The sequence below is a fragment of the Drosophila pseudoobscura genome, chromosome 2, assembly GCF_009870125.1.
Source record: "Drosophila pseudoobscura strain MV-25-SWS-2005 chromosome 2, UCI_Dpse_MV25, whole genome shotgun sequence".
In the NCBI taxonomy this organism is placed as follows: Eukaryota; Metazoa; Arthropoda; class Insecta; order Diptera; family Drosophilidae; genus Drosophila; species Drosophila pseudoobscura.
This window is the reverse complement of record NC_046679.1, coordinates 28,361,968-28,387,620: the sequence shown is the minus strand read 5'-3', so window position 1 is coordinate 28,387,620 and position 25,653 is coordinate 28,361,968. Positions and strand designations below refer to the sequence as shown.

Here is a 25,653-nt window from a genome sequence, read left to right as displayed (position 1 = left end):
CATATATAAACCCAACATTTGTGATTAATTATATCGAACTCCTTTTCTGAGGCCCTCTCTCTTGTACTTATCTAAAACCATGGCTCCCCAGGGGGAGCGAGGGGGGGACAGAGGAGAAGAGACTTCTTTCTGACGTGCTTCAATTATTGGCGACATTTTTCCTGATAAAAACCACGCAACAAAAGAGTATAAATAAGTATAAAATAAATACAATAAATACACATAATATTTATACAATATTTATGTGTGCTTCCTCGAATAGTAGCCGCCGGGGGTGGCACAATCTCTATAAGCAACAGCAGAATAAGCTTCAACACGTTTTTGTTCATTTTTTTAATTAATGAAACATATTTCGACGGAAGAGCGCAGACAAAAATAAACCAAAATCAAAGAAAAACAAAACAAAAATACACCACCAGCAAAGAATTTGCAGTAATTATTGTGACTGTGGTGGATACCCTATCTTTGCAGATAAGCCTCGAAGGAATCGTTTGGTATATAGTGGGGAAAGGAGGGAATTTATTCCATCTGATTTAGGTCTTATTTTAGAGCTGAAATTCTTTTGTTTACATATAAAAAAAATTTAGAAATATTTTCATAAATTTTGATTCATTTAAATAAAGAAAATCTTTCGTTCATTTTTAAGATCTGTTGTTAATTTTTTGTCTTTAAGTTTGTTAATTTTTTTTTATATTTGGAAATTTTTTTTGGTTTAGTTTGAAAATTTTTTTTTACTTTGTTTAATTTTTTAATCTTTTTTTCCTGTTTTTATTAAATTTTTTGTAAATTTTTTTTTAATTTGTATATTTTTTTTCAAATATTTTTTGTAATACCTTTTATTTATTTTTTTTGTAATAAAAAATTCTTTTGAATTTTGAAGCGTTTCTTAAATTATTATTTAACAATATTTTTTAATTTTTATAATTTATTATCTACCCGTAAAAGAATATTACGCCAGTAAAACTCTTTTTTTTAATCACTTTGATCCATTTGAAGCGCCTACATTTTGTAATGAAGAAAAAAGTGCTTTACATTTCATAGTTTTTCACTGAAAATCATCTGTAAATTTATTTATTACAAATTTATTTGAAAATTCTTTAAAAAGCTGCCTTAAACCGTAACAGTATCTTAGTTTCAAATAAATAATCCATACATATATGGGAATCCATCATCTATCTTCTATAAATTAAGGGTTCGATAAGGCGACAGATATATGGGACCTCCATTGCCATTTTCTTTGGAAGATCAGACCTTTTTTTGGCATATATTTTGCCTAAATCTTCATTAAAGAACAATTTCTAGTTCCATTTGCTTTGACTATGCCTACAACAAGTGGGAAAAGTAGAATATAAAAAGATTGCTACTATATTGTAGTATCACATCGTATGTTTCTGGGTTATTGGTACTTTAATCATCAGTAGAATTATCATTGCTCAAATAACCAATCCCCATTATACCCCATTCTTTCATTCTTTCGTTCTTTGGTCTGTCTGCCCACAACTTTTGGTCTATGCGTATTATGTCTGTCGTTTTTGATGCCAAACAAAAAAAAGCACAGACATATGGCTATATGTATCTGCCGATTGAACACGCACTTTATCTTTTGCCCCCCCCTCTCCGGGCACCAAATCAATTGTATTCTTAATATTTTTTACGCGGAAACGTATCAGGAAATTTCTAAAAAAAAAAAGAAGAAAGAAGCGTTTGCTTTGCCCCTCGATAAGGTTTGAGGTTCCTTCTTTCTAGCCAAAAATATGTATATTTTTTATACAGAATTGTACGTCTGATATTTTGCTATAGAATTTTTTCATTCATGCGCTAATCGTTCGACACACACGTATCTACAACCTCTTCTTGTTTCCGTGTATCTGTGGCTGTTTATCTGTATCTTTGTGGGTGTGGGTGTGCGTGTACATACGGGAACGTAGTACGGGTTTTATTATGCCCGATAAAGAAACACACTCACACACACACACACACTCCTCCGTTCAGCACACGCGTCAATGCCTCCCCCCCTCTCCCTCCCCGCACTTGCACCTGCCACACACACACGGCCTGAAGCTCTCAGCAAAACACAAAAACATATACATATATTTGTTGAACATTTTAAACACATTTTTAATGCTGCGTAAATAAAGCAAACACAATCTGAACAATCCATCCACGTGCATGCCAGAAGACCGACCGAACCCCTCTCTAAAAATACTTCCACCGTATATTTATGCGCGAGGAAAAGCGTAGCGGCAGCCATCGGTCCTAAACATTTTCATTATAAATCTATAAATGCAAATACACTCTTTTTTTCTCTCTCTCTCTCGCTCTTTCTTTGCCAAATGCCGGAAAACTGCTGCTGTGGCACTTTTTCTTTTAAGCTGAAAAGTTATTTGCGGTTTTTGGCAGAAAATTATTATTTATATAAATGGGTGTAGATTAAACACTACCACAAAATATTATGATTAATGGCCTATATTTTTGTGGATTTTTGTGCAACTTTTTTAAGGGTTTTTCCACGTTGGGCAAGATTTTAAAGATTTATTAAAGAAATTTTTAGAGATAAAAAAAGAATTTATTTAAGAAATTTGTAGAAAATGTATAAAAAAAAGTATAATATATGAAATAATTTTTAGAAAATTTATAATGAAATTTATAGTGTGTTTATGGACAAATTTTTTGATTTTATTGATGAATAGATAAAGATATGAATTTAAACAGATAACCAAAGTTTTTATACAAATTAAAATGTATATTTTGTCTATTTTTTGAAACCAAAATAGATTTATGATAATTAAACAAAAATATACAATTTGTGGCACATTTTGGGTATTTACACATTGATTTATTTGTATTTATTGAGGTGCTATGAGGCCTGCACTATCAAGCGACCGAGGGGGGCTGCTGCATGACGCCCCGAAACGATTTGGAAACTATTTTAAATGCAAAGCAATAAATTAGTCTTGAATAAAAATAATTCAAAATGATAAATATTGAAAGTATAAAATTCAGTAAAATTTAAGTCAAATTTTTCCCCAAATATACCAAAAAAGTATCCCAAATGGGGCCAAAAAATATACCAAAAATGTGCCCAAAATGTACTCCAAAAGTACCACAAAATGTACCTCTAAAGTGTACCCCTAGTTCCCTCCCCACTTTGTGTATTCCTCTTTTCTGATAAATTATTAGTTTATTTACCTTTAATTTGCATTCAAAAATCGCCGAAAAACCCATGCCATGCTCCATTGAAGCAAACACCCGATTGAGGGGCCAAATATTTTCGCACACATCATAAACGTTAGATAGTTTTTATGGCATGATTTGTGGCGAGGGGGTGGGGGGAGGGGAGAATGGGGAACAAAGGGGGGTTCGCGTTCTCTCGAAAAGTTATTAATTTGCTGGCGCCACTCAATCAGGGGCACACACTGCAAATACAAGAGGGGAGGGGGGAAGGAACGGTAAAAGGGGGGTAGACGGGGGGTAGAGGGGGGGTAGAGGCCGTCGCAGTGTCGCCATCAGTCAAAGTTCTTGTTTGATTTACATGTTTATCTTTATCAGTGGATTTTTTGTTGTTATTTTTTGTCTGTGAATAAATTATACAACAAAAAATATACCCATACGATATGTGTATATATGTATGTGCCAAAGCCGTCTTTTTGGCCAACAAAATTAAGTTGTGTTAAGTTTCACACATGGCAGATATCTGTTTGGGGCAAATAAAAACCCACGCCACACGGCATGCGGCACACGGCTTACACTCTCCCCACGCCCCACGCCCCACGCTCCACGCCCCGCCCTTTCGTAATTAAAAGACTCCGAAAAGGAGCGCAATTTTCTTGTTAATTTCTTGGAAATACAAGCAGCGACCTTTAAGGGTATTTTTATATGCTCTTTGGGCCAGAAATGCGGATCCAACGAAATACTTGTATGATATAATGGTTCTTGGTGTTGTGTGTGTTTTGCTTGTAATTGAAACCACAGCTGTCGTCGCTTTGATGATATTTTAAACAAATAAACAAATTTACTAATGTTTTATATGTTCTTTTGTTTTTTCAGGTACGTTTTAAACATTAAGGAACATTTATAGCGATTTAAATGGAGGAAAACTATGAGAACTATGGGAAAAAACTGCTTTGAGTAGGAAATTTCAACGTGAAACGTAATTTGTAAGTTTCTTTGATTAAATGAAAGTGTTATATATTTGTGGGGAAAACAAATCTATAGAAAAATCCAGAATTGGTATAGTTCTCTAGGAGAAAATAGCCTGCTACGCCTCCAGCCCCCGGCTCACTCGTTTTGCCGATATGAGTAAAATATGTATCTCTGGGCAGGGAGATGTCCAGGGTAGCAGAGTAACTTAAACCCTAAAAACAAAAAATAATAATAATAATAAAAATAAAAAGAAATATAAGAATAAAAATAAATATAATAATAATAATAAATATAATAATAATTCCTTTTTTTATAAACATTTTAGTCGCTAATACTTCATATATTCAGCTACAAAAGGAAAATATATATTTATTGAAGGAAATTTATATAGATTTCTTGTAGCTTAAGAGAATGCTTATAAGGAGAAGAGAATCTATTAGAAAAATGTCGATTTTAAAGGAATTTCTTTGGATTTATCATGGTCTAGAGCCTGGAGATTATCTGGGGAGAGTATATATGGAAAAATCTTTTAGAGGTTGGATTTTTTTTGAAAGAATATAGTCCACATTCAATCAACTTTCCATTGATTTATCTATTCTGAGGGCAGGTTCTAAAAGTACTTGCCTGCCTTTCAATCAATCTCAAAAAAAATGTTTGTTTTCGCTGATAGAAATATATATATATTGTATATGCCTTTCAATCTGCGATTAGCCCCAGAGATGATCTCTATAAGTTCAACCGATTTCGACCGAGTGAACTTTGGCCATTGCATTACATGGCTGGGGGCTGCTCCAGGGGGCACGTTTCTTGTGTGCCTAACCTTGATTTTCCATGAGTTCCACGAGTGGAGCAGTCTCTGTCATCATATTTCACATGCATCAACAAAAATGACTTCTTTATGCGAATACTACAAATACGAGTGTGCATTCTACATATATATATATATTGTATATTTTGTATTTTGTATATTTATCAGTTACAGGCGGGCAGCGACGTGCCTCAGTGTTTTGTGTCGTGATTGCACTTTTAATTTACTCGTACTACCAGATCGTAGTATTTGCCAAAGCGTACTTGTAGATACACATAATATATAATATATGAACAGATACAGATACAGATACAGATACAGGTCGTATAAACCGGCCCGGCCCACGCATTGGCTCGAAGGCAAGCCCCAGAGCAGCTTCCTACACGCCGTCGCCGCTGTTTTTTTTTGTTCTCTCTAAACTTTTGACACGATTCATTCCCCCCCATCCCCCTCTTTGGGGTTGGTTTCTTGAAGATTCAATGAAATTAATTAATGTGTGGCCCCCTCTCCCGCCTGGCAAGCGTGGGTTTCCCCACCTCCTCCCACGATTATCTAGAAGCGCGCTCCTCCACTCAGAAATGGCGCGTGGGCGGCTTTAGGCCTTTAGTTTATGATTTTTCACTTAACGTCTTCTGCGAAAAATAAAGGGCCTTAAAAGCTTTGATTAGAAAAAGTAGCACTAGCACTCATTCGGGCTGTCAAAATATACAATTCGAGAGTGGCAGACATTTTGGAACGATTCAAAGATAAAACAGTCGTTTTTTAGAGGCTCATACATTTTTGGTTTAAATATTAAAATATTTAAAAGAGATATTTATGCTAAAGAATGTCTTTAAAAAGATACATAACTAGAAAATGGATCTATCTATTGAGGATTAGTTCTGATGGGCGCTCAGAGTTATGAAAATTCAGGAATGGTCCTCTAAAGGTACAAATTTAAATTACATACGATAAATAAGTAATAATAAATTACAGAATTAAACAAATATTTCTATATATTTTTATGAGGTTTAAAAATCAGCTAAATCGAGTTTCTACTGTCTCTTGGCCTTAAATATATATATAAAGGTCGCTGGCAGGTTAGAAATATGATATATATGTACTTGTTTATATATGATTCCATAAAAAATATTGTTTGAAAATTCATTTCCTTTGAGATACAATTCTTCCTCTTTTCTTTTTTACTCTGAACTAATTTCTCAATGAAATTTAGAAACTATTAAAATAATCAATAGTCTTAGATGTCTTTTCGAAGATTGTAATGGAAGAATCTATCAAAAATTAAATGAACTCGAGTTTTATTAATCTTCAAAGCTTGGGAAATTTATTGGATTAAAGTAGGGGCTTGTGTTTTTTGGGATATTTATGGGATTAAAGCCCCTACTGAGCACCTACAGCCTGTAAGGCCTTGTGTAGGATTCATCTTGGGCCACAATTTTGTAAATAAATAATTACCAAACAAATTTCAAAAATTTCCTATACCCACACGCGATTCATTGATGAGTTTTTCCCTTAGCCAATAGCCCGAAATTAATTTCCAAATTAATTATATTATCTTGATGGCAACCCACACACCGAACCAATCACGGAATCGTCCAATCAAATCGATTTTCAATCTCTTGGATTTCCACTAATTGTGAAATTCCCCACAAAATGAGAGACAAAGAAAAGTGGAGATCTCTTTGGGGCTTAAGTAAGATCCAAAAAAGCAGAGGCGTAGCCTGAAGGGGCCGATAAGCCCCGCCTGGGGGGTGCTATAGCTTTGGCTACGCTTCCGTCTCAAACCAACGACGACGACCACTGTGGAGCCGGCTCCCGCCTCTGACTAACCAGCGAACGAATGAGTCAGCCACCTGCTTGGACAAGTGACATGTGGGGCAGGGGCAGGGGCAGGGGCGGGGGCGGTGGCAGAGTGAAATCTCAACCATAATGTCAGGAGCATACATAACATTTTAGGAGTAGCGACCGACCACTCGTATGAACAAATAGTTCTTTCTCTTCGGGCTGTCATCTGTAGCTGTAACTGTATCTGTATCTGTATCTGTGGTGGGTTTAACCTACGACCTTTCTTGCCTCCACATCTGTGTGAGTGTCTTTGACATAATCCCATCCTGTTCGCACTCTTTTCTCTCCCGTTTGAACCAAGGAAAGCGGCAAGGGAGACGTAAGGAAGAAAACCCAGAACCACAGAAATGTAACAGCTTCGGACTCCCTTCCCCACATATTTGTTTAGGCCTGTCTTTTGGTCAATCAACAGGGAGAAACAGAGAGGGAGAGGGAGAGGGAGGGAATGAACTTGTTTAAATAAATAATTTTCATGGTGCCGGGCCTCTCCCTGAGGCTGGCTGCTGCTGCCCCCCAAAAGGCCATAAGGCCAGTAAGCCAATTACAAAAGGAGGCTCTTAGCGGAGAGTGGGGAATGGGATTTGTAGGGGCTTTTTTTTTGGGCTGGCAAAATTGCATTGCAATGGAAAAGAATTATTTGAGAGATTTTCAAGGAATTTTCAGGGGAGTTTATTAGAGAGCAATAGAATACACAGGAATTTCTGGGAGTAACAATTAAATGTTCAATGTTTTTTTTTTTCTTACCACAAAAAACTGTTTCTTTAGCGCACATTTCTCTTCTTCCATACAGAAATCGATTTCATTTATCTACAAACCAAATATTTATTCAATGTTCAATCATATCGCGTGTTTCCTCTACTCTCTCTCTCTCTCTCTCTCTCCACGAAAACTGTTGCTCTGCACTCCCTACACCTCTTTTTTGTACCTTGTTTATGATGTTCTATGGCTGTGGAGGGGTGCACTCTTTATTTTTTGTGATCTGAAATTTGAGATAAGCCCATGGAACAATTAGTGGCTGTATAAACAGACAGCAGACAGCTATAGGAAATATACACTCGGCGAAAAATTAGCCAAGAAACACACATATATTTCAATTAATAATACGGGGTTTTAAATATAAAAAAAATTTGGGGAATTAAATATAATTTTGTTGTATTTAAGCATTAAAATATTTTATGTAGGGTTTCAAAGAAATTTGAATACTTACAAAAAAATATTAATAAAAATAAAATAAAAATGTATTTTTTAAAATAAATAAAAAAATACCAAAATATAAAAAATTAAATAAAAATGTATTTTATAAAATAAATATCAAAATATAAAAATCTTTAAAATAAATATAAACAAAAATATTAAACACTTTTAAATAAATATTAAAAAACCTTCAAATAAATATTAAAAACTAAATTTGTATTATTATTTTAAATGTGAAATAAATTTATATAGAAACATTTGTATAAATTATATAAAATACAACAAATTGTATAGTGTAAGTTAAACACTTTATTAAAAATATTAAATTTATAAAAAAATATTTCACTTAACAAATTTAATAATAAATTTTTTATATTAATGTAAAAATCTAACACTTTCTTTTTAAAATTTCCTTGAAAGAAATCCTTTGCCATACATTTTTAGATCATATTGTAAATATTAATATTTTAGGGCTTTATTTCTCTGAGTGTAAAAATAGGATAGAGAGGAACAACCTCTTCAGAGAGAGGGAGAGACAGAAGCATCCATCGTTCGTTCGTCGTGTTTTTGTGGTCAAGTAAATAGACTGACAAGCCCCGCTACAAAATGCCTTCAATTTTGTTGTTGTTTTTTTTTTGGGTTTTTATTTATTTATACATACAATATATCTGTACATATTTCCTTGTGTCGTGTCTAGGAGTTTCGGGTCTACCGCTAACCCTCTAAAGATAGGCAATAGGTAAATGGAAATGTGGAACGTGGAACGTGAAAAGGGCAGACACGACACCGACACGACACCGACACGACACCGATGCGATACCGATACCGATACGATACACGCCGACCGACACACACACGCATTTTGCTAAGTGGTGTCAAATATTTACATGATATTATATTTCGATTTTCTATTTACCTTTTACACTGGAACGAGGGGCAAACACTCTTCTTTTTTTGAGGATAGAACTCTTTTTTTTCCTTTACTTTTTCTGTTCTTGGAAGGTTTTATTTAAAAGACTTTGAAATTTAAATGGAACTGAAAGCTTAAGAGCTTTGGAGATCAGGCGGGAATTTGAGAAAACACTAGGAAAATGGCCAATGTATTTTTTTGAAGATTATTATCATTAAATAATCGTGAAATTACACATAATACAAGGCATGCTTAACTTTCAATGGGTTTTCGAATCAGTTTTTGTGGGAAAACCATTAAAATTCAAAGGATCTGTGTTCTACTCTCGACAGAGAAAGAGAAAGACAAGGCCTTAACTTTTTTGATTATATTTTTCAAGGTTTTGCGCAGACAGTTTTCACAAGATTCTACCTTCCCGAGAGCCAGTTTTTAATGAAAATATTCGCTGAAACGTTTCTTTCTTGCATATTCCTGATGTATGACTGTTCCTGTCCCACATTCCCCTGGTAGGCCTGTTCTTTTCACACAAATTCCGCTTGTAATCCTGTTCCTTTCCCGCACTCCACGTGTATGCCTGTTCTTTTCCCCCGAATTCCTCTTGTAGGGCTGTTCTTATCTCATATATTCCTCTTGTATGCCTCTTTTCTCTCACATGCGTTCAATCTTCCCAGTCCTTATGATTAATCAAGGTGTTTCATATTATTTTTAGCAAAGCTTTTTACTCCCTTAAAAAATTTCCTCAAAGATTAATTCTACTTAAAAAAAATTCTTTCAATTGATTTCTCCACCTTTAAAAGGGTTTCCCTACGAATTCTCTTCCTCTTTAGTGGCTGCTTCACTCTTGTTAAAGAGCTGCCTTCTCCACCATATCTTAAGCCTCCACTTTGGCACGAGACTCCGCACTCAGGCCCCAATCAGCAAGCAGCGGGGGCTGCCACCACCGTCCCAGTGACGGAGAGGGAACCTCCGAAGAGTGGTTCATTATTTGTATACTAAAGCATTTGCCAACTTTGGTTATTTATAGCTAATTGAGGTGGAACCTCCCGCTCCTCTCTCTCTTCTCTCTCCTCAACGGAGTCCTCTTCAAGGCAATTATATTGATGCTAAGTGGGTTAGGACACCACTCGCCAGGATACCACGCCTCTGTAGAAGCTGCTGACCAGCACAAGGCGCCGCCGCCTTCTATTGGAGGTGGGGATATCTGTGGCCCGTGCTGGCAGGCCAAAAGGTGAGGAACAAAGAGAATTGGAGGAAGAGAGGAGGGAAAAAGCCACTTAGGCCAACAGCTGACGCACAGGATGAGGGTGGACTATGGACTGTGGCGGCACATCCTTGAGATGCTGATGATGCCTGCCCCATGCAGCCGCACGTTCGGAAAACCTCCTCCAAGCCAATAGGCAAATGAATTTTTCTTTTTTCCCCTCTTTTTTTTTTGAGTAAATCAATTTTGTGGCACACGGTGTGTGCCACAGTTCATTCCACTCTTACACCCTTCCGCCCCCCTTTTGCCAGCTCTAATTATGCTTGAGGGGAGGGGAGAGGGGCCATCCTGCCTTTGACACTTTTGACCATAATAGTTTTTACTCTGAAAAGAAAGCCTTTCCCCCTAATCACTCTTCCACTGCTTCTCCTTCGCCCTTTGCCAGGATTTTCCTTCTTCGTCTCCCGACGGTTTACTTAAGGAAAGAAAAACACATTTCTAAAGATTTTTCCCCTATTTTTCTTGGCTTTTTTCATGTGGGATGTGCTGGGTTTTTTTTTTGTATATTCGTTTGATAGGGGAGAGGCCCTTAAAGAAAAAGGGTTAATAATAACGAAGGGTAGACCCTCCAACACGACTGTCATTCATTCGAAGGCAGAAGAACAGAGGGAGATATGCAGGGGATCTCTCTCGAAGGAGGACTACAGTCATTGCAGGTGCAGGTCCTTCATTTGTGCAGTTCTTTCAAGAAAACCAGGGACTGCTAGCTTTGTGGATACTTTTATTGCTGGAATTATTATTATATGGACATTGCTGGTTCTAATTGATTGAGAAATGTCCATTCTAGAAGTACTCTTAATGAAATAGTCTTCAAATTCTGTTGAAAAAAGGTAGAAATAAAGGTTCTGGGTTCTTGGAAATTGTTGGTTTATAATTGCACTTCAATACTTCAATAATTAATAAAGATTCCAGAATATATTAAATTTATTAAAATTGAAGATTTTACTTCTTATATTTTCTTCTTTTTATTGAGTTTTTATTTCCACAATTATGAAAGGCCTTCCGAAGAACCTTTACGCTCGAAGTTTTCATAAAATATTAACATCTAGATATATTTTTAAAATGAATAAAACTCTTTCATTAAAAAATAATAGAAAAAATAATCGATCTTTAAGGAAATTTTTCACCTTTAATCTATAGAGTCTTTAATCTTCAGCTTTTGGATCTTAAATCTCCAGGTATTTCTATGACATTCTTATAAGTAAAATCTCTAGATTTTCTCGAGTATTTTTATAGATGTTTTCGAGAGATTTACAAGTAAAAGAGTCCAACATTTTCAAATATTTCCTTGGAATTCTACAAAAAAACTGATTTAAAGCTTCCAACTCCTAAAATATAACCCTAAATTTCCCTCGAATTCCTTTCTCTAAAGAGCATACCAATCTTCCACTTTGTCATTTAATATTTGTGCTGCTACCCTATTTTGTTGTTGTTGTTGTTTTTTCGCATTTCAAAGCTACCCCAACAGGAATTCTGTTATGTACATAAAAACCGTTTGATATTTGGGGCCCCTGTCGATGCCCCACCGATATACATAGATATTCTATGGAACCGATGTACATACATATGTTGCATATAGATTGTACATATGTATGTATGTGTGCCTCGGAGTCTCCACCTCCGCCTGCAAAAAAGGGTTCTTTTGATGGGGTCGGGGGGGGTTTTTTTTGTATTTTGGGTTTTAAGGCGTGGGCTGTGGCTGTGTTCTATTTTCGTGCATTAAACATTTAAGAGGCGATAAAAAGCCAAAACATTGCAAAATGAAAATCAATTTTATCTAAAACGAAAGGCAATAAGAAGTCGCCTTCCCGCCCCTGCCACGCCCCTTCCTGCTTTGCCATTCACTAACTTGGTTTTTCCGACAAACAAACTTTTATCACTTCTCCCCCTGTCCCCCTGCCCCCCTCCGAGTCGAAACTTTTCCAACGAGCCTCATTAGCGTTTTGTTAGTTGGCCAAAAAGTTGATAATAAAAAGTTGGACATTGGTTTTCCACCAAATCGCAGTTGTGGAATTTCTTTATATTGATTTTTTCCTTTCACCTTTTTCTTCTTCTCTTTTTTGGAGTGTAAATTAATATCTGTACCATATAGTATCTCTCTGGACAGCCAATCCAATTATGAATGTAATGCGAGCACATTTCTTGGGGGCCAGGAAAAGTTTGAACATAAATTTCTTTCTTGGTTTCCTTGCTGTGTGTTTTCGCATCTCTGAAATACAGACAGAAAGTCTGGTTCTTATCGTTGATTAAATACAAGTTTTGTATTATCTCTCTTGCAGTGTTATTTGCGCTAGAAATTGCTTGAAAATGAATCATAGATATAGAAATATACTTGGTTTCAGTTGCGGTCTAAGGAATGTTTGAGCTCAAGAACTTTAATAATCGTTAGACGGTTTAAAGATCATTGTAACCAGCAGGAATGTATAATTTATGAGCTCCATGGAGGGAATTCCACAAAAATGCATAGAAACCAGGTGTTCAAAGAACCAAATGACAGTTTTGTTTTATTTATTCCGGCTATAATAATGAACCGATGGCCATGGACTTTGGTAGTCTAATAAATATGAAGATTTTTGATAATTCAAAATTTGGGGGTTTCATATTTTGTAACGCATCCCAGCTGGGGGCGTGGCAATTAGCAAGACACGTGCCAAGCCCTTTCCCAACAAGATTTTTTATTGGAAAAACACTCCTCCTCCTCCTCCTGAATTCTTTTGCCAGTCTTATGCATTTTTCAAACAATGAAAACAAAATACGCGTCAACGAAATTTGCATTTAGAGCTCAATGAAATGCAATTTTTGTTTTACAGAACGCAAGACTTCACGCATTTTGTATGCTGTTTTTTCTCCGGCTTTCATGAATATTTGATGATGAAAATTGCATAAGAAATAAAAATGAATGGAAAGGCTAGCCAGAGGGGGAGGGAGGAAGAGTGCCAATAGCATACGATAGACATACGATTTTCCAGAATTACCTCAATTATTAATACTATTTTTTCGAAAGTTTCGGTCGACTTGCATGGGAAAGTTCTCAAGTGTTGGGTTGTTATTGTCGCAATTTGAATTTTAAATTAAATTTGCAATCAAGTCATTAAGTTTGCAATGGCTTTTGGTTGAGAATTAGCCGGCCAGAGCACTGTAATCGATAGAGAATATTCAATTGGGGGGAAAAAGTGTTGGAAATTACTTTCAAAGGTGTTTTCGGGGAGTAATTTTCCCAATAAATTGATTCGTTTGACACTTTTCAAATGGCATGTCTCAGAGTTTTGAAAGTGTTTCTTGGTGGATCTTGCATACTTTATTAAAGTTCTCATCGTTTATTTCGGGGATAATTCGTTTATTTATTCAAAGGTTTGGGAGGTACTTGAAAAAATTGTTTAAAAGTATTTCTTATTGATTTATCTCTATTATTGTCTATTTTTATATCTCTAATATTGTGCTTTTGTAGATTTAATTCCATTTTTCACCATTTCCCATGGAAAAGATTCCATTAAGATGGACTCAAGGCCTGGATATCGATTTTAAATCGATTAACTCCACCTCTATCGATATTTATTAGCAAAGAGTCCCCAGATACCCAAAGATGTGGCGCATTGCTTCAATTATAATCCCCTTTGGCTTTTGATTGTTTATTATTTCGCATTTCTGCTGATATTTCTAAATCATTTCGATTGGCCCCCATTCGATCATCGAATGACGCTAAGCCTCTCTGGACAACAATGTTGGCCGAGTCGCTGAGAGACGTTTCTGCTTACGCAGCCCCCCCCCCCAGAAGGAAATTGAAATTGTGTTTTGGACCACCCACAAATATAGTAGAGGGTGGGGGAAAATAGTTGGGGCTGAGGCACAGGAAGAGGCGGCCCAGGCACAGTTCCAATTTCTTTGTGGGCAACCGCGAGCTATTGACACGAACGAAACGAGAGATGGATGCCGACGCCCATAGCTTTTTGGATACTCTTTTCAGAAGCACCGCCGACTCTATGGGGATGTCTATGCTTTGCTCAGAAGAGCCTTCTCTGGGTTTGTGTATGGCCTAGGGTATTCCCACTGTCGTATACAGCCTGGCTTTCGTTTTTGTTTTTGTTTCTTTTTCATTTTTTTCCATCCACAATCCATCCTTAAACAGTAGCACCAGAGACCGACCCCCGAGAGGCACAGTGTGGAGAGGGAGGGGAGGGGAGGCGGGAGGCATCAAGCATAAAGCTTTGCCTGTTTATTCTTTTGAACATATTTTTTGTTTATTTTCCTGGTTTTTTTTCTTGCGCTTAACTCTTTGCTTAAGCACTCCCCACCCCGCCCCGCCGCCGCCCCGCCTTTGGTCGCCTGTTTCGTCTTCCAGTTCATCATCATCATCATCGTGCTCTGTGTTCCTCTTCGTCGGCATATTGCATTGAAATTTGCAACACATTCCACTTTGTTGGTTCTTTGGGCTACCGTTTGACGTTTGGGCCCTGGAGGAGCCACGAGAGAACTGTAGAAACCAGAAAGGAAGGCTGTCCTCTGCGGGAGGGGGGCGAACCGATGGTGGCGATACCCTTGAAGAGAGAGAATGGCAGAGAGAGCGTAATAGTTGAGGAAGGCGACAACCAAACCTGCTTTCATCGAAATCATCATACCCTCTGCAAAGGGTAAAAACCGAAATGATTTAATGCAAATTTTATGCGCCATACTTTTTCATAGCCTTCGCTACGGTTTCTGTTCTTGTTTCTGTTGTTCCTTCTCTCTCTCTCTCTCTCTCTCTCTCTCTCTCTCTCTCTCTCTCTCTCTCTCTACCTCTCTCCCTCTCTCTTTGTCTCGCTGTCTCTGGCTGCTCCACGTCTTCATCAACGTAATCCCCGCCTGATCATGATCATCAACGACTGTCATTGTTTGTCAACCCCCAACAAAACGTTGGCAACATTTTAATACATTTTGCAACGGTGCTCCCCCCCCCCCCCCCCACATGGTAGATGGTGGTGGGGATAGATAATTCTTCTTTTCTGTGAAATTGGAGTGCTTCAAAGAAAGGTTGAGACATTTTTTTCAAGCTTTGATTTGAAATTCAAGGAATTTTTGTATATTTCACAAAAAGAAAATTCCATTTATTATTGGGAAACAAGGGCTTACGATTGTTTACACCGGAGAATTGTTTACGTTTTGACGAAAACAACCATTGATATCTTATCCAGCAATACAATCTGTTTTCATGAGGCTTTCTATTACTATTACTACCACATACCCGTATATATTTTCGGAGATAGACATACAGGAGATACGGAAGTGCGACAGATATTGATACCATTGAACCTTTCACGTTAAACGAGGGCAATATTCTAGTAAAATCTATACAGATGTGTACAAGTTCACTGATCTTTCACTTCACACACTCCACGTCCTTACATTCCCCCCCCCACAAGAAGTGCCCATTGAAGTACCATCATTTGAAGTGCAGTGTATTTTAAGTACTAAATTGTTGCTTAACTGCAATTAGCTGGAAACACTACGACAGGGCGACAGCCTTACGGCCAAGAAAGAACCTGCAACGATAATGACGACGATGATGAGGTTGTGGATGCCCTGGAATAAATTCCTGTGGTCTCTGTGGCGCTACAACAACAATTTTAATTAGTCTGGAGGCCTAGTAGAGGAAGTTTTTTTCGCCAACCATCGGAAAATTAATCGAAATGCATTAAAGCCAATTAAAAGACAGAAACAACTCGAAGTAGGAAATGTTGTTGTGGTGGAAAACGGAGGAGGCGCCAAAATGCAGTTTGCTATTGTTGTGGCCATTGGTGTTGTTGTAATCAAGAGAATCAACGAACGAATGAACGAACGAAGTCCTCCTGGGCAATCGTTTAGAGAGAGTGAGAGAGAAGCATTGAGTGGAAGGCGAGAGAGCATTGAAAAGTAGAAGAAGAACTCATCCTTCTTGGGCCTACCTCTCCACGGCTTAGTGCTTTGCAGAGGGTATTCTATGTTTGATCAGATGTTCGTAACACAAAGAAGTGTGTATATATTAATCGGAATCAACATATGCATATCCTTCTGTCTGGTCTGCCTTTCTGTTTCTATGGAAATCAGTTTCTCAGCTTTAAAGATATCTTTTGCTGAAGCGCGCTGCATCGATATGCGCTCATTCGATATGCAAGGGTATTAAATACTTCGTCCCCGAAGGCCAGCGCATTCTTTTCTTGTTTTCGTTGTTGCCTTTTTGCAGTATTCGCTTCGTCATCTTATCGTTTGGGGGCCCATTGCAATCAGTCTTCGCAGCCGTGGACCCCCCGCCATCCCCCCTGCCTGCTCCTGCTGCTCCACATTCTCAACAAGAAGAAATAAAGTAAATAAAAAAAAGAAGAAAAAAAATGTTCCTGCCTCTGCTTTTAGCATTTTCGCGCGTTTGGCGTTTCGTGTTGCCAGGCTGGGAAACGGGATTGTGGAGTGGGAGAGGGACGGGACCCTTCGTGTCCGTCTTCCAAAAGCCAGCACACACACACACAGGCACATACAAAAACACAACTTATCGTGCACTCGTCGTCGTCGTCGTCGTCTTTACAACTCAACAACGTCCGCCGACCCGACCCCCAATGCGTCACCTTCGTCAGCAGCATCCATCCAGCAGCGGTCGCAACAGTGCAGCGCAGCGCAGCGCAGCAGCCTTTTCATTCTTCTCCGATGCATTCTCTTTTTTTTTCTTTGCGCTCAAGCACAGCGCATACAAATAATTTACGCCATGCAAAAGCAAAAAGCTAAAAATGAGTAAAGCCAGCACACTATCACAGTGGCGGGCTGATAAGTGTGGCTGGTAAAAGGAAGCACACAAAAAGTTTAAAAAGGGCTTAAATGTTTAATGAAATAAAGTATTCCAAGCTGTAAAGTTTATCAAAGTGATGTTAATTAAAGCAGGCCACTTTTCTGACCGCCACTGTGTTACGCTGTTACACCCGTTGTATACTCTCCGCTGCTGCTGCTGCTGCGTTTGCTGCTGGTGTTCTGGCTGCAGCGTATTGCATTCATGCGTGCCAGAGTGAGTGTGTGTGTGTGTGCGGGAGATGAGACGAAGGCAGGCACACGAGCTGTTTGCATTTACTCTACGCAAATGAGCGGCATTCCCTCGTTCCATTATTTCTCGTTCTCTGATTTTTCTCCACTGGGATAGTAATGGCTGGATCCAGGGGCTGGCAGGGCGCCTGCCTAAGCCGCCTCTGCGCACAACTCACTCTCGCTTGATGCTGCTGCCGCAGAGCGTGATTTGAATGACTAAGAGAGCGGGTGGGGGAACAGTAGAAGAAGCAGGAGTTGGCAACAACATAAAGTACTTAACAAAAAAAAAAAAAAATTCATTGCAAACAAATTCTGAAATGCTAACTGCACTCGCTTGCCTGCTCACTCACTCTAGCCAAACTCTTTGATAGTGTGGCTCGGCTCGGCTCTCTCCCTCGCCCGCACTCCCTCTCTCCCCTGCTGTCAACGAGTGGGGTTACTGACATTGCAGCAGCCCGGCAGCCCGGCAGAGAGGAACGTAGACAGCGGTGCAGAGCAGAGCAGAGTAGAGTAGAGATGATGATGATGATGATGATGATGATGATGTGTGAGTGGCTACCGTTGCCAAGTGCAGTGTGTGTGCCATTCTGCTCTAAGTGCGTCGACGTCGCCAGCAGCGACATTAACTTTCTGCATGCCTTTTTGGCTTTTATTGCTCTCTTCTTCGTTCTACACTTTTGCCTTCTACAATGCGGCTCGCCTCGCCTCGCCTCGCTTCGGCTCGCTTTCGTTTTGGATTTGGCGCCAAAACAAATGACACGAAGAGTAGCCCGTACACAATCCGTTAGGGTTCAAAGAACTCTTGTCTAATTACGATGCACTCACTACTCTCGCATATGCATATCCATAACAAATTTTATACTATTACGTGGAAGCGTGTGACTGTGTCTGTCTATGAGAGCGAGACTCTCACGCATTATTATATTTTTTTGCATTCAATTTGGCAGCAGCAATGACTCTGCATTGAGATGAGATCGTGCAATAAAACGGAATATTCCAATTAACAAAAGCTGACAAAACAAAAAAATCAAGCAGTGTTGTTCTCAATTACATTTCCGCGAAATTGGTCAAACAAAAAATTTTGAAAAAAAAACAAAGTCCATTACTGTGTGAGTAAATCTATTAGCGACAATTTATAGATCTCTGTATAGATCGTAACCATTTGAAAACCAACAGCTAGAATATTCCATTACACGTGTGTGTGTGTGTGTGTGTTTGTGTGTGCATATGCCAAAATGCAGTCGTCTCTGAACCACATCATAAAATGCAACAATAAAGACAATGCAGATGCAAATGACGATGATGATGATACAAATAATGCTGATGGCAATTGACAAAGCACTCACACACACACACACGCACACAGGGAATGCAGATGTGAACATTTTTGGCAATGCTCGAAACTACAATAAACAGATAACTGTAATAATGCTCTCCACTCGAATTGCCGGGTTGTATGTATATTTTTTTTATTGCTTTTGCTTGTTTGCTTTTGCGGCCAGTTAGGTCTCAAATGAACCGTATATTGCAGTGGGACATTGAGACCCCGTGCGGCACAGTTGTGGGCAAATAATTGGGGTAGGTTAATCATCAATGAACTGTGGGTGGAATATGTATGAAAAGGTGGGGTAATATCAAGGGACAACCCTTTGAACAATCCCATGTCTGATCGTATCCGATTTTTCTGCCCGCCACTGTAACTACAGCCAGAACCTGTGAATTACACTCGAAAGTAGATGGTTTCCCATCAACTAAGCCAAGCAGACAGACGGACGGACAGACCGTAGGGCGGGCGGGACAGACGTAATGTGGGTGTACGACGGTGTACGGTTAGATTTACTTAAGCACGCATCGGTAGCAGCAGAGCAAAGGCCCCTTGCCTCTCTCCGTCATACCTTTTGCTGTGACTAAGCACACAGACACAGAGAGAGGGAGAGAGAGAGCACACTCCCACTCCCCCCGCCTTATGCTGCAACGCATGAACAAATATAGAAGATGTGCAGTTATTTACATAAAAGCTTTACAAATATGTGCACAAGCTTCGCTCGCGTGTGTGTGTGTGTGTGTGTGTGAGCATGTGTCCAACTAATCACGGGATCAACTTTTTAAAACCACGACTTTAAGCCCTGAGTTTGAGCTTGAGCTTCAAACGTCAGCATGCTGCTTCGGATGGTTCTGCTTCTTGGAATTTAAAAAACTGTACCAGACACTATGTCTACCGCACCGACGCCGCCTCTCGTTTTATTCTGGATTTTTCCTAACAATTGCAGAGGCAGCCTAGCAACCGAAAACCAGCCCAGGCCGCACAGTAATGAAAAGCAAAGTTGTGCAGCAACAAAAAAAAAATACTGCTCGACTATCGGATGCCCTTTAAACTATTGGATAGATCGTTTTTAATGGCAGAAATATAAATAATTCTCATAAATTTTATAGTTCTAATAACTGCTTGAATTCGTTGGTACCTCCCCGAAAAAAGGGTATTCCAAAATGGGCATAAAAGTTAAGGAGCAAAAGGAAAATAAAGCAATCATTGCACTTGTCCCTCCCATCGCATATAGCGGCAGAGGCGGCGGCAGCAGCAGCATAGGCGGTGGCAGAGGCAACAACAATATGGCCAAGGCCTTTCCTTTTTGCCTCCCTTTTTTCCTGATTCATTTCTGGTTGCTACGTTGCTTCAATTTAGCTTCGTTTCGTGCCTCTCTGCCTGTGTGTGTGTGTGTGTGCTAGCCCACAATGGGCGTGGCAGTCATTTCCCGCAATTACGCCTACACACAAACGACACAAAAAGGAGATGGAGATGAATGGGATAGGGTTGGATGGAGAGTGGAGAATGGAGAAGGGAGGATAGAGAATGGCTGGGCGGGTTTGCTGGTTGAAAAGGAGGCTCTCCGACTCTCTGCCACCTCCTGATAAGCCGTATCTGCCACACAGAATGCAACAGCGAGCGATATGGCAACGCTGTGTTGTCAACTGCCACAAATACAGGCGCACCACGTATACGTGCCATGCCCAGAAGTATGCAACACTTTTTTAAAATGAATTGAAATGGAACCCCGGCCCGGCCTACGGTTCGAAGCTAGAGATGCAACTCCAAACCCCATTTTTCTGGGTTGGGTTGGGTTTTGGGGGCGTTCTTGATATGAGGGGGTGTGTCCATAGAGTTTGTACACGTTTGATTGGGAGAATCTAGGGATATCTTTGGCTCGAAATCGATGGGGGTTCGGTTAAGAAGTAACAGAGGTTGAAGAAAATAGTATTTTGGTTTATTTTTGTAAAGTTTTTAGTGATGAAATGATCTCAAAACGAATCCAAATGTTAGTTTTGAATGATTTACGGGGTATTTTCCTGTAATATGATCCTAAAAAAGAGTTCCTTGAAATCTGTTCCCGTTGGCTCCCTTTGGAACCAATAAAAGTTGTACAAATTATTGGTATTTTATCCGCCTGCCTATTCCTTATGCGATTATAGTTTTTCAAATGCTCCTAAGGCTCCTTTGGTATCCTTTGAGCCTGACAAGAGGCTTGCCACCCAGCGACGCCTCTCTTGTAGCGTAGGCGACTGTATAATCCATAAAGCTGCACCTTTACCCTTTCCCTGCAGCCCGCTCTGAACCTCTTTAACCCCTTCCCTCGTACTTGCCCCCCACCAGCCACCTTCGGCCCTGCCACAAGTTCATCAAAGTCGAGGCTGCTGTTGCTGTGTGCGTGCGTCTGTTGTGTGTGTCTCCCTGTGTGGGTGTATTTGTGGTTGCCAGATGATTTTGACTTTTTATGCAACTGTACGCCTGTGTCTGTGTGTCTGTTTGGCTTTGGCATGAAATGTTTCAAGTGTCATTTATATTTCATTTTTACTCTTTTTTTTTTTTAATGCTGGCAATGCTGGTCGGTCGCATGGAACAGTGGAGAGGAGGCCCTTCGGCCCTTCGGCCCTGTACCCGAAACCAGAATCCCAGAACCCCAGAACCATAGACCAGACCCAGACCCAGACCATTGGACGTCTGTGCAAATTAAAATGTTTCCGTTGTCGTCGTCTCACACACACACACACACACACACAGAAACAGAGAGAGAGAGAGAGCAAAAGCTAGTTTCGGGGTCGAAGCTTTTGGTACCCTTTAGAGGCGGTTTTTTGTAGGATAGGGGGTGGGTCCTTGGTCCTTCCTTGGCTTCCTGGCAGCATTGGTGATATCTAGCCTTAAAACAAAGTTTTTTTTTTAATATCTTTGGAAATAATAAAGATTTTCTTATGAAATATTATATAGAGAATCGATCGTAGTGTTCCGAGTGTCTTGTAAAGAAACAGACGCGTATTTCTGCGTAATGCTGCCCCTTCTTCATTTGACCTCCAAGTCCCAATACGCTTCTCAGTAAGGGGTATCCCAAACAAGAAGGATGATGGCGAAGGATTATAGTGGAGCGTATATTTGTGTCGAGATTGAATTTTATTGCCTGCCAACGGGTAACCGGCAACGGGCAACGGGCGGCGCCAATGGCGGGGCAGTAGTCGGTGCCTGGTTGCAGGGTCGTCCTGGTTGGCTGGATCGCGCAGTGGCAGGATGTCAGAGTTGTCAGGATGCGGATTACACTAATTATGAAATGACATCGACATCGACAGCGGCGATGGCGACGGCGACGGCGACGGCGATGTCGTTGATTTTAATGGTTTTCTGTTGTCAACTTAATTAACAAATTTTCTCGTTTTTCGCAGGACCAAAACCGAGAAGAAGCAACGATGCAGCAGTCCTCGATGAGGCAGTGGTTGTTGTTGGCGTTGTTGTTGTTGCCGCACTGAAGACACACACACACACACAGAACACATAGAACACATAGAACACGTAGAAGCCTCCATGTTGCACATGTTGCAGCAAGTAAAATGCTCAGCGCTGCCAATGCAACAGCCACAAATGCAGCAGGAGCAGGAGCAGCAGCGATTGCCGCAACCGAAACTTATGTCATAACAAACAAGAAACAACAACAGCAGCAGCATCAGCAGCAACAGCAACAGCAACATTTTGTTGTTGCCACCAACAAAATGGTGATACCTGCCACTGGAGCAACAACAGCAACAACTACATCCACAACAGCAGCGGCAGAAACAACGCAGCAGCAACAACAGCAGCAGCAGCAGCAACATCAGCAACAGCAGCAACATGTACTGTTTCAGCCGCACTTGCATGCAACTGCAACAACATCCACACCTCAGCAACAGCAACAGGCACCACCTCAGCCGCGCCAACATCCCAAGAAGCGAAAATTTGATCCAGCAGAGCTGGACTCACATGTGAGTCCTTCGGCATTGAATTGCGGTGCAGGCGCCAGCGATATCAAGCTGCAACAGCAACAACAGCAACAGCAACAACGTATTATAATTGCATCCCCGCTGCAACATGCCGGCGGTAGTAGTACTTACAAGCAACATGTGGCATGCAGCAGCAGCAGCAGCAGCAATAACAATGGCCATGCGGCAACAATCAATCATCAGCAACGCACACACACGCCCACAACGGCTGTCTACTACCAACAGCAGCAGCAACAGCAACAGCAGCAGCAGCAGCAGCAGCGTTTTATCTTTAACTCTCACAATCAGCAACATGTACAGGAGCAACATCCACAGCCGCAACAGCAGCAGCAGCAGCAACAACAATCCTTACTCGATCTCAGCGAGTGGAACAATACCCGTGTCCTAGCCAAAATCCATAATCATTATGCCCCAGGGATTATACGACAAGTGCAGGAGGCACAACCCGATTCAATACTCGTGGAATTCGATTCCACCGATCTGGGACTGCTCCTATATCCGGATGTGTTCCACAATGGACGATATCATGTGATACTCGATGCCAGTCCACCCATGGCCGATGTACGTACTATCCCTAATAGTCCTTTCGAATATCCTTTATAAAGAAATTTCGTGTAAATTTCCGTTTCCATAGATCACGCTGGATGCCCGGGTCTGTGTGCGCCAGCGTGTGGAGGGACGTAGCTCTGGCAGCTTCGTTTATGTGGAGGGCATCATCACGGACATCAATCAGGCCACAAAGCAATACAGTGTCCAATTGTTTGGCGATGATATGGTAAGGTTCTAAGGGGATATTCATAGTATTTGCATTGAAAACTCTCCATCTTAGGCGCCCACAAAGGTTGTGCGTCGTGCGGATCTACGTCTGTTGCAGCCACCCTGGTGGGACGAGCTCAGCGAGCTGTCACCCTCCTCGGGGCCAACCGTAGCAACAACGACAACAGGCAAGCGGAAGGCAGTGGAGGCCATGCCCGTGCCCGTGCCCGTGCCCGTGTCCAGTGGCAACATTGTGTACCCAAAGGTGGCCACAGGAACGCCCCTTACTTTTGTGGCCACACGGTACGACGGCAAGCTGCCCACGGCACCGCCCACGCCCACGTCCACCTCCCAGCAGCAGCAGCAGCCGCAACCGCATCTGAAACAAGAAGAGTATTACCGGACGACGGCCACATCACCGTTCCAGAGCGGTGTAGCGCCGACGGCGCGACCGCCCTTGGGGCTGGGGGGCCATGTGGTGGAGCAGACGACCACGGGGCAGACGGCGGTGCAGGTGAACGGCCTGCCGGACATAGTGATCTCTCCGGGAAGCAATGGGCAGCAGCAGCAGCACCTGAAAACCCAACAGCAGCCAGCGTCGCGTGGCTACGACGACTACGATTCGGATGACGAGCTGAATGTGGTGGGTATCGGGTATTCGCCGGCTGCCGGCGACCTGGACACGGAGAAGATGAGCGCCTGCAGCAAACGGAGCAGCATGCAGAGCCGCGGCAGTACGTCCAGTCTATTCGATCAGAGGCTGACACCACGATCTCATCCAGCAACTCCAAGGTGCGACTCTCTCTCTCTCCCTCCCTCTCTCGCGTATTCCAGTGGAATATACTCTATGCTCTCTCACAGATCTCAGGCTACTACGCCGCATCGTTTCAAGAAGGGCGACATCGTGGAATCGGAGTCCGGCGTGCGCAAGAAGTACAATGGGAAGCAGTGGCGACGCCTCTGTATGCTCTGCACGAAGGAATCTCAGAGGAGGGGCTTCTGTTCGAGGCATTTGAATCAGAAGGGTAACAGTGCCCATCCCTCGTCCACGGGTCCGAATCGTTTACTGAGGTTTGTCATCTGATCCGTCCTATCTCTTGGCCACTTAACCCTTGTTTTTAACCCTTTTCAGTGATAGTCGTTCCAGCAGCAAGACACAGATCGATGAGGACACATCGCGTGACTCGGAGACATCGCCCAACTATCGGGTCAAGGGTCGCTACGATCAGGAGGACACCGATGCGGCCGCCGTGCTAGGTAAGTCTCTATATGTAGTCCTCACACCTTTTTGACTTTTTATGACCCACGAAAATAAAAGAAAGAGATAGATAGAGTGTCTAAGAGCCGCCTCATAAAAGCATTAAAATTGGAATTTGTGTGGAAATTTATTCATAGTTTTGAGCTGCAATTCATTTCAAGGCTGGCCTTTCCAGCCTCTGCTGCTGCTGGTGCCGCTCTCTCACACCAGCGCCAGCTTAACTGTTAATCTATCTCTCTGTTCACGCAATTACCCACACCACCAGGCAGAGAGAAAGAGAAACAAGGGGGAACGTGGTGAGTTGCTGCGGAGACCGCAACTCTACATTTATACCCGATACTTGGTCAGTATGCCTCTCCTCCGGCAGACGGCGCTGACATTGAACGACGCGGTAAAGATTGCGTGCGAGAGAGACACAAAGTCAGTTTGAACGGGTCGTCGGGCGCTTCATTTTTTTTAAAATTTTTTTTAGTTTTATTTTAAGCAAAAAAAATACAAATCAAAAATAATAATTATACAATAAGAATCCAAAATAATAATTACACATAATAATTATAATATAATAATAATTATACTATACTTAATTATACAATAATTACACTTTATATCATTATTAATTTTGATTTTTATTGATTAATTAATATTTTTGAGTTTTATTGTATAATAATTATTTAATAATAAAAATCAAGAATAATAATTACACTTTATATACAGTATATAATTATTATTTTTGATTTTTTTTTAATAATGATTATTTTTGATTTTTATTGATTTTGCAATTGAAAAATGACAATTTTGAAAATTAAAAAAAATAGGGGTAACGAAATTTTGAAATATAAGTTTTATAGTGAGATCCAACAGGAGTGTGGATACCAAATTTGGTTACTCTAGCCTTAATAGTCTCTGAGATTTGTGGATGCCCCAGATTTTCGTCCTTTGTGGGGTTCTGGACGTTACAAACATCCATTTTCACCACAAATCTTATATATCCCTATACTCATTTTGAGTATTGGGTATAAAAAGGGCAGGGCAGAGAGCGAACCTTAAGCAGAGCCTGACAGAGAGAGGCTTTCAGTCCATTTGTTTTTCTCGCTCTGGTCATCTATCGCGGCGCTTCTAGAAAGATTTTGCATCTGGGCCTGTCGACTTTTTAGTTACCC

General features: G+C 40.6%; 1 protein-coding gene across 12 annotated transcripts in view; it reads left to right on the top strand.

The window, feature by feature from the left end:
* The window catches only part of cic (Putative transcription factor capicua), a 54,826-nt gene that overhangs the window by 16,996 nt on the left and 12,177 nt on the right, over positions 1-25,653 (top strand). For 10 of the 12 annotated variants that reach the window (XM_033377081.1, XM_033377082.1, XM_015182778.2 and 7 more), the window contains 5 exons: positions 21,889-23,040; positions 23,114-23,254; positions 23,309-24,027; positions 24,097-24,306; positions 24,368-24,492. In XM_033377081.1, coding sequence (XP_033232972.1) covers positions 22,054-23,040; positions 23,114-23,254; positions 23,309-24,027; positions 24,097-24,306; positions 24,368-24,492 — 2,182 coding nt within the window. In that variant the 5' untranslated portion in view covers positions 21,889-22,053. Of the gene's footprint in view, positions 1-4,047; positions 4,158-21,888; positions 23,041-23,113; positions 23,255-23,308; positions 24,028-24,096; positions 24,307-24,367; positions 24,493-25,653 lie in introns of all 12 variants that reach the window. The other 2 variants (XM_033377080.1, XM_033377086.1) reach the window with 2 other exon arrangements.